An 8,520-nucleotide genomic window follows, 5' to 3' on the forward strand; every position below is an offset into this window, starting at 1 on the left:
CGGTTTTGTGGTTCAAGCCTAGCATCCACTTGGGACTCTCTCTCCCCCTCTGTCTCTCCCCTGTTCGGTGCTTTCTCTCTCAAATTAAATAACCTTAAAAAAAAAAAAAAAAGACATATTTTACGTGGTGGCCCAGAGCACAACAGAAATGTAACAGCACTTACAGCCTTAAAATCGCTGGTTGCAACCCTGTCCACTGATCCCTGGGGGGCTGATAACTTGCTACAGGCCGTTCACCAAGTATGAGCCTGGGACATACGGGAAACTGTCGTTTGTTTTCCCAACGCTGGGCTCCTTACAGAAAGCCTGGAGAAGACGGAGGGGCAAGGCCGTCCGAGGACCAGCCGCCGGCTGCGCCCAGGAGCTTCCGGGCGGCGGGGGAGGGCTCCAGACGACCTCGGGCGGCCCCGTAGACTCTGGGGAATAACACGCCCTTTTTTTCAACTGATCCGTTCTGAAAGCTACTTTTCCTTTAAAAAAACATGACAGCGGGACTGACATACGATTCGCACCCAGGGCCGACGCAGGGGTCTCCGTGCGGGGGTCTGGCGGCCTACACCGCCTCGGGGTGCCCCGCCGCGGAGGGTCGGTGTCACCCAACGCGCACCGCCTGCAATTCAAGCAGGAAACACGCAGCACCTCCCTCTGCTCCGGGACCGCACTGGCTCGACAACCGCCGCCAGCCGGAAAAGCTCTTCAAAGTCCCCACGTCCTGCGGAGGCGGCCGCGCTGCGACACAGGCGCGCGCCAGCACGAGGGCGTGGGCGGAAGGGCGCCGCTGCGCATGCGCCCGGGCGCGCCCATTTCCCGGCCTCCCCCGCATCCCGCCCTGGCGCCGATGGTTCCGCCCGCGGAGGGGCGGGGCCGCGCGCGGCGGGAAAATCGGCGCGGAGCGCGGCACCACTTCCGTCTCCGGCGCGTACCCTGCTCGGTCTCGGTCCCGCCGTGTCCCCGGCCCCCTGTCCCGGGCCCCGCCATGGCACAGCCCCGTCTCACCGACTTCTTCGCGCGCCGCCGCCCCGGGCCCCGCGCCGCGCCGCCGCGGGCCAAGCCTGCCTGGCGCACCCCGAGCCCCGCCAAGCCGGCGCCCCCCACCCCGGCCCGGGCCCCGGGCGGCAGCCGCAAGCGCGCCCGCCCGCCCGCCGAGCCCACGCGCGACCTCCCCGCGCCGCCCGCGCGCAGGCGGCTGCGGCTCCCGGCCGACGCGGTGAGGCCGCGGGCGAGGAGGGGGGGAACTGAGCCCGGGGCGGGGGGCGGGGGGAGTGGATGGGCACCGACCGGAGAAAACACTTGTTGAGGAGTGCGGGGAAACTGAGGCCGGGATGGGGCGGGGGGCGGTGCGCAGGCTGCGGTGGGGCCCAAAGAGACTTGCCCTGGGGAGGGCGCAGGCCAGGGGGCTGCGTGCGGACGGCAAGCCAAAGCCTCAAGGGGGGGGGGGACTGGACCGTGCGGAGAAGGGGCCCGAGCCGCTGCGGGAGGCAGTGGAGAAGGCCCCCGGCCGGTCACCCCGGGTCACCGAGACCTGGCAGGTGGGCGGGCCTGCTGGAGAGCACTGGGCGGTTGGGGACCGAAGGCACGGGGAGTGAGCGGGTCTGGAGGGCCCAGCGCAGTGGGCGGCCGGATGGCCAGCTTGCCTGCAAGGCTGGGCCGGGGGTCAGGCCTGCGGAGAACCAGCAGCACAGACAGGCCTGGCCCCTCTGGCCCCGCCGTCATCCGTGCCCCCAGCAGCTGGTGTTCTGGCCAGCTGAGGGAAGTAGGAACCGGGTCTCCCCACTCCTTCACCTTTGGGGTTCTGTCCACCAGGTCTCGGGCCCCGATGCCTTGGCTGCCCCAGGCTCCCCAGAGCAGGCCGCTGTCTCGGCAGGTCAGCCGCCCCCCGCAGCAGCCCAGGAGGACAAGGTGAGGCCGGACCCAGGGCAGGGGAGGCGGCGCGCCGTGGGGGCTCCAGGCCAGCTGACGGCATCTTGTGTCCACAGGCCTCCTCAAAAGTCACACTTGCCGAGCTCAAGTCATGCCTGCAGCGGGCACGGGAGCTGGGGGCCCGGGCCCAGGAGCTGACAGCGGGTGCCCAGAGGAAGGCTGCTGGGGAACCCGGCGTGACGGAGCCCGAGGGCCAGCCAGCAGGGCCATGGTGAGTCCTGGGTGGGCGGTCAGGCGCCCAGGGAAAGGCCAGGCTGGTGGGAAGATGCAGGCGGGACAGGGCTGGGCGGAGGGGGGACCAGTCCCTGCCACAGGCTTGCTCCGCTCCTCAGCCTCCATCCATCAGAGGCCCTTGTCACTTCGGAATGCTATCCACGGCTGGCGGCCACTGGGTATTTGTCTCCCACACCCGTGTCTGTCCTCCCCAGCTCCTGGGGTCCTGTGTGCCGCGTAGGCATCCGGAGCCAGGACTTCCCTAGGTGACCAGGGCGAGGTGTGAGGCCACGCTTTTCCGGCCCCGTCCCGGGCAGTGCCTGTGACAGGAGACCGGGCGTGCAGGGACTTCGGGGACGGGTCTGTGGCGGGGCGTGCGAGCGGGATCGGCTTTCGGGCCCCGGGCCGCCCCGGCCCCTCGGCTGCGTGCCGTTGGCGGGCGTGGGTCGGGGGCTTCTCCTGAGGCCCGGCTCCCTCCCTGGCAGCGGAGAGGAGGCCCCCGCCTACCAGCGCTTCCACGCCCTGGCCCTGCCGGGCCCCCCGGGGCTCGTGCTGCCCTACAAGTACCAGGTGCTGGCCGAGATGTTCCGCAGCATGGACACCGTCGTGGGCATGCTCCACAACCGCTCTGAGACCGCCACCTTCGCCAAGGTCAAGCAGGGCGTCCAGGACATGATGCGCAAGTGAGCGGCCGGCGGAGGGCGGGGGCCTCACCCTGCCTGTCCGGTCTGAGTGCGCCCTGCCCGGCGCCCTCTGACCCGGCACCGTGTCCCCCGTAGGCGCTTTGAAGAGCGCAACGTGGGCCAGATCCGGGCTGTTTACCCCACTTCCTACCGCTTCCGCCAGGAGCGCAACGTCCCCACCTTCAAGGACGGCGTTAAGAGGTCTGATTACCAGCTAACCATTGAGCCGCTGCTCCACCAGGGTGAGTGTGCTCTGACTGAGGCCCCTCCTCTCCGAGCCTCGGTTTCCCTGTCCGTGACACCGCGTGGTTTCGGGTGTGGGTGTGAGGCGTCAGGCACCAGGCCCCATCCAAGGCCAGTGGTCTGGGGGCCTGGGCGACGGGGCGGGCCCGGCCTGGGGGCTCAGGCCTGGCCTTCCCGCAGAGCCTGGCAGCACGGCCCCCCATCTCACGGCCTCGCACCTCCTGCGGCGCAGACAGGTCTTCGGTCAGAATCTGGTGGAGCGCGTCCGGGAGCACCACAGGGTGAGCCACCCAGGTGACCCGCGCTGTCCTTGGGGGAAGCCCCTCCCAGCAGGCCCTGGGCTGGGCCCTGTACCCTGTTCCCTCCTCTGCGCTCGAACCAGCCCTGTTGTAGCCCCGTCTTCTCCCCCAGGAGACGGGCTCTCGTGAGAGGCTGACTCTTTGAGTTCTCTTGACCCGTCTCCACGGCTGCCTTATGGGCTGGGTGCAGGGCTGGGTGAGAGCCCTCCTCCTGGTCCCCCGGGACTGCAGCCTCAGGCCCTGGGAGGCGCAGGATGGGCTGAGTGCTGCTCTGTGCGCCGAGTTGTGCCCTTTGGCCCCGCTGAGTGCCTGGAGCTCAGAGAGGTTCAAACTTGCCCAAGGTTGCCCAGCTGGGTGGGATAGGAACCCAGCAGTCCTGCCCACCCCCCCCCACGCAGATGTGCCCGGGGTCACCTGGCGCTCCTGTCCCCGTCTCACACAGGCCTTCCTGGCATCCCTGAACCCACCCGTGGTGGTGCCTGAGGACCAGCTGACGCGCTGGCACCCCCGCTTCAATGTGGACGGAGTGCCTGACATCGAGCCGGCTGAGCTGCCCCAGCCGCCCACCACGGAGAAGCTGGCCACCGCCCAGGAGGTGCTGGCCCGTGCCCGCAGCCTGATGTCACCCAGGGTGAGACTGCATGAGGGCCTACGGGGTGGGGCAGCCTGGCCTCCACACGGGCACCTGACGGGCTCCATCCTTGGCCAGGTGCCTCCGGGGTGGCGGGACGTGCCTGCTTGGCAGGCTCTGCCCTGGGGCATTGGGTCTCTGCCTCGGTGCTCAGGGTGAGCCTGACCCGGACACACAGCCACTCCTGGGCAGGCGTCCGTGCGGGGTGTGAGCGATCTCCCTGTGGCTGGGCCAGAGAAGGCCTCTCCTGAGTTCTCCCCTCTGACCTGCCCCAGATGGAAAAAGCCCTGAGTGACCTGGCTCTGCGTACGGCCAAGCCCAGCAGCCCCGGGTCCCCCGGCCCCGCCCTGCCGGCCACTCCCCCGGCCACCCCGCCTGCCGTTTCGCCTGCCGCCCTGAAGGGGGTGTCCCAGGACCTGCTGCAGCGTGTGAGTGTCTGGGGTCCTGGCGGGGGTCCTGTGGGACCAGCTGTCTGCTCACCGCCCTCTCTTCCCCTCGGGCCCACCGCAGATCCGGTGCAAGGAGGCGCAGAAGCAGCTGGCGCAGATGACGCGGCCGCCGGAGCGGGAGCAGCGGCTGCAGAGGCTGGAGCGGCTGCCCGAGCTGGCCCGCCTGCTGCGCGGGGTCTTCGTGTCGGAGCGCAAGCCCGCCCTACCCATGGAGGTGGCCTGCGCCAGGATGGCGGGCAGCTACCACGCAGCCATGAGCCCTGGTGTGTGCAGGGGCGTGGGGCGGCGGGGTGCTGGGCCCTCCCTGTGTCCCCAACTCCGGGATGAGGCCGGGCACAGTGCCCTCAGGGTGAGCCTCCACCCGGCCCCCCAGACCCTCTCACACGGCGCCAAGCATCAGGGGACTGTGGGTTCCCTCCAAGCTGCAGGGCAACCCCCCTTCCCACTCCCCCCCCCCCCCCCCCCNGTGGACAGAAACTCTTAACCGTGAGCCGACAGTCCTGTCTGGCGCGGGGAACCCAGTACTTAAGAACCACGGGCTGGAGCTCCCCGTGCCGGAAGCTCCTCTTAAATAGTGGCCGGACCCGTGGGCTGCCCGCCCTGTCCCCGTGGTTTCCGCTTCGCCTTGCAGTTACCCCGCGCCCACGCCCAGGACCCCCCCCCCCCCCCCCCCCCCCCCCCGCAGGTGCTGGGCTCAGCGGGAGGGTCGGCTCCTCAGCAAGGCTGTCCTGTCACCGCCTGGCGCGAGTCCTGCCACCTTCCCACTGGGCAGGGGCGGGGCAAGTCCCCCACCCCCAGGGGCCGGCCTCACGCCCCGTGTGTCCGCAGGGGAGATGGAGATGCACGTGCGGCTGCTCGCCGAGCTCCTGCCCGACTGGCTGAGCCTCCACCGCATCCGCAGCGACACCTACGTGAAGCTGGACAAGGTTGCTGAGCTGGCAGGGGTCCTGGCGCAGCTGGCGCGCCTCGCCCGGGCCGAGGCGGCGCTGTGAGCCTCGCCGAGCGGGGCTTAGGCCCCTGGCCTGGCCTGCTGGCTCTCTTTTGTCCCCTTTAGGAACACAGTGCACTTTCCTCCCCCTCAACTCCCCACCAGGGCCTCTGGCCCGTGGTGTAGCATGTTGTCATTAAACTGGTTTCCGTTGGTGACTTGTCTTTGCTGCCTTTGGGGGCGTAGGGAAGCGGGGCAGCTTTGCAGTCCGTGTAGACCTGGGCGAGGTGGTTGGCAGAATGGCTCCTAGACATCCCCGTGGGAACCCCGGATGACCCGTTGTCACCGCTGGACCCCCACAAGGGGGAGGTGGACTGTGACACTGGAGGGTGGAGGGAGGGCCCAGAGCCCAGGCGTGGGAGAGGCAAGGAGCCCGATTCTCCCGGGGCCACCAGGAGGCGGCAGCGTCAACAACCCCAGGCTGACAGTGTTGCGAGCCACCCAGCGGGCATGACTGCCCAAGCCACTTGGGCAGCACCTGTCTGCTCCTTCAGGGGTGAGGCAGCTGCAGCCAGGGGGCCAGGCATGCTGCCCAGCCGGCGAGGTGGGACTCCCACACCTCCTGCCCCAGGCCCAGACCCCGCCCTGGACACCCGGATGAGAAAGCCACTCTAGCAAAGCAGTTTATTCATCTTCTCCTTTCGGTGTTTGTAAACGGAACTGCGGTGGCCTGAGCCACCAGCTCCAGGCCTTGGCACCTCCGGGACCCACAGGAAGGGCCCGAGACAGTAGCCCCAGGCCCTAGAAAAGGGCAACTGGAGAAAATGGTGAAAGGTCCAGGCAGGTGGCCAGCGCCCCCTGGTGGCCGGCGGCCAGCCCCTAGGCTGGAACTCCCCTCTGGGGGGAGCAGTCAGTCGTACTGCAGAAGAGAGAAGGCCGGCACGGCCCCCAGCTTCTCCCGGCCCTTCAGCGAGGTCAGCTCCACCAGGCTCACGCACTCCAGCACCTCCACCCGCAGCTGGCCCAGCAGCTCGCAGGCTGCACGCATGGTTCCTGAGGGGTCCGAAGGGGGCACAGAGTGAGGCCCCACCCAGCTGCGGGGCAGGAGCAGTGGTGTGGGGACCAGGCTCCCGCTGCCCAAGCAGGGTCTTGCCGCTCACAGGGAGACTACGGTGCTGTGGCCCCAATCCACAACCCGCACGTGGGATGAGGCACTCCCTTGCACTTCCCGCGGTCCTAGCGCAGGGGGGAGGCGGGGAGACCCTCACCGCCAGTAGCCAGCAGATCGTCCACGACAACCACCTTCTGCCCTGGCTCCAAGGCGTCTCTCTGGATTTCCAGCTCAGCCTGCAAGTGGGAAGCAGGCACAGGGTCCGCATGTGGCCCAAACCGGCCTTGGAGTGCAGAGCCCAGGACGTGGTGCTGACAAGGCCACAGCCTGGGCCCGGGTCCGACCCACCCAGCTGCTGCTTGGCTGTGTGAGCCAGGCTGGTGTCTCAGACAGTCTGACCACCAGCCACGCCTGTAATCATCCTTAGGAAACCAAGGGTCTAAGGTGGCAACGCCCGGCCCACTCACCTTCCCGTATTCCAGTGTGTATGAGGCGGACAAGGTGGGGCCAGGTAGCTTCCCTCGCTTCCGGATGAGCACGCAGCCCAGGCCGAGCTCCTGGGCCAGGGAGGGCCCGAACAGAAAGCCTCGGGAGTCTAGGCCTGTTGGCCAGAGCTGGGGTGTCAGGGGTGGCTGTATGGCATGGGGATCCCCAGGGGCCAGTGCTGGACAAGGACAGGTAGGCTTTGCAACGACCAAAACCCCCTGGCTTTGTCGGCCCCAGCTAAAGGTCCTTGACTGAGCGCCTCTGTGCATGGCGGGGGGTGGGGGCGGGGGCTCAGCGCAGAAGAGCGGGAGCCGGAGTGGGAAGACCTGTGAGGCCCCAGCGAAGTTACCTGCCTGCACCCCCAGCCCCGCTGCCAATCTGAAACTGGGCTGCTAATAACCATCGAACGGACTCGGACGGCGCTCTTCATCCCTACGGGCAGCTTCCGCCACAAGGGGCTGGACACTGGCTGTTTCCTGCGGTCACGGGGGGAAGCGGAAGCGCAGCTCCCCACCCTCCCCAGGGGTGCATGAGGGAGGACTTCCGGAGGAAGGAACCCCCTGAAGGGTAGAGCCAAGTGAAAAGCTGGGGTCCCACAGGGCAGTGGGGAGCCACAGGAGGGGCTGTCCCCGAGACCTGGCCTGCCGGGGTCCTCCCGAAGCCCGGCGCTGGGCAGAGGGCCTGGCCCACGGCTCAACACACAGAAAGGCAACACGCGTTCTTGGCCCAGTGGACTCTGGTCCGACACTCCCTGGGGACATTTAGCCGCGGCCCCACCGGTCCAGAGCGGAGGACCCGGAACTCGGCGACGGGGATGACCCTGCCCTCAGCCGCCACCGCGAGGACACGCTCAGGCGCCAAGGGGGGCTCCGCACGTCTATCCTTACAGCCTACTCGAGGGGCGGCAGCCAAGCAGGGGGGCGGCGTTTGGCGTGTCCCGGAAGGACGCCCCCAGCCTCTCCCAAGCTAACGTGAGGCGCCCCTCCTCTGCTCCGCTCAGGGCCCGGGAGGGAGAAACGCACACAGGGCCCTCACGGAGCCTGGCGCCGAGCCGGCGGCCTCTCCGGGCGTCTGGGGTCACCCCCGGGCACAGCAGCAGCGCTGGGGTCGGGCAGGAGGCGCGGGAAGGGGCTCCCCTGGGATTCGAGAACCCGCCCGTGCCCCCTCCACTTGCCCACGATGTAGTCGATCTTGCCGCCATGGGTCTCTTTCAGGTGATTCGTCAGGAGGCGGATGGACGCGCGGAAGGAGTCAGGGTCCTTCAGGAGGGGCGAGATGTCCCTGGCACGTAAAGGCAGGCCTGGTGACCCCGGGCTCGGCGGCCTGGCCCCGCGCGACTCCCCCCGGCCCGCCCGCGCCCGCACCTGAACAGCACGCCCGGCACGGGGAAGTCCGGGAAGCTGCGGATGCGCCGCGCCACCAGCTGCAGGTCGCCGTCCGCCATCGCGGGGTCCGCGCGTGTCCACGAGCGGCAGGGCGCGCGCCGGCGGCTCTGCGCCTGCGCGAGCGGGGCGCCGACGCGAGGAGCCGGGGGCGGGGCCGCGCTGCCCGCAGGGA

At 69.1% G+C, this 8,520-nt stretch overlaps 2 protein-coding genes across 2 annotated transcripts; one reads left to right on the forward strand and one right to left on the reverse strand.

Moving 5' to 3' along the window:
• Positions 1–976: 976 nt before the first annotated feature.
• CDT1 (chromatin licensing and DNA replication factor 1) lies at positions 977–5,584 on the forward strand. Its single transcript, XM_039223551.1, has 10 exons — positions 977–1,207; positions 1,804–1,899; positions 1,977–2,131; positions 2,619–2,816; positions 2,913–3,058; positions 3,240–3,340; positions 3,801–3,989; positions 4,265–4,417; positions 4,500–4,701; positions 5,267–5,584. Exons 1-10 carry the CDS (start codon positions 977–979, stop codon positions 5,428–5,430), a joined length of 1,635 nt encoding a protein of 544 aa, XP_039079482.1. The 3' UTR covers positions 5,431–5,584.
• A 452-nt stretch (positions 5,585–6,036) lies between these two features.
• Positions 6,037–8,472, reverse strand: APRT (adenine phosphoribosyltransferase). Its single transcript, XM_039223020.1, has 5 exons — positions 8,328–8,472; positions 8,138–8,244; positions 6,945–7,078; positions 6,635–6,713; positions 6,037–6,419 (listed from the first exon to the last, which is right to left on the reverse strand). Exons 1-5 carry the CDS (start codon positions 8,405–8,407, stop codon positions 6,277–6,279), a joined length of 543 nt encoding a protein of 180 aa, XP_039078951.1. The 5' UTR covers positions 8,408–8,472; the 3' UTR covers positions 6,037–6,276.
• Positions 8,473–8,520: the final 48 nt, after the last annotated feature.

The sequence above is a fragment of the Hyaena hyaena genome, unplaced genomic scaffold, assembly GCF_003009895.1.
Source record: "Hyaena hyaena isolate Hyena2069 unplaced genomic scaffold, ASM300989v1 scaffold_1, whole genome shotgun sequence".
NCBI lineage: Eukaryota > Metazoa > Chordata > Mammalia > Carnivora > Hyaenidae > Hyaena > Hyaena hyaena.

Bases quoted from the DNA above. Each gene is read 5' to 3' on its own strand.
- CDT1 (XM_039223551.1), top strand. From the start codon at position 977: ATGGCACAGCCCCGTCTCACCGACTTCTTCGCGCGCCGCCGCCCCGGG. The intron at 1,900-1,976 runs GTGAGGCCGGAC...TTGTGTCCACAG, and splicing joins CAGCAGCCCAGGAGGACAAG to GCCTCCTCAAAAGTCACACT. The intron at 4,418-4,499 runs GTGAGTGTCTGG...GGCCCACCGCAG, and splicing joins CCCAGGACCTGCTGCAGCGT to ATCCGGTGCAAGGAGGCGCA.
- APRT (XM_039223020.1), bottom strand. From the start codon at position 8,407: ATGGCGGACGGCGACCTGCAGCTGGTGGCGCGGCGCATCCGCAGCTTC. The intron at 7,079-8,137 runs GCAAGTGGAGGG...TCTGGCCAACAG, and splicing joins CAAGATCGACTACATCGTGG to GCCTAGACTCCCGAGGCTTT. The intron at 6,714-6,944 runs GTGAGTGGGCCG...TCCCACTTGCAG, and splicing joins ACACACTGGAATACGGGAAG to GCTGAGCTGGAAATCCAGAG.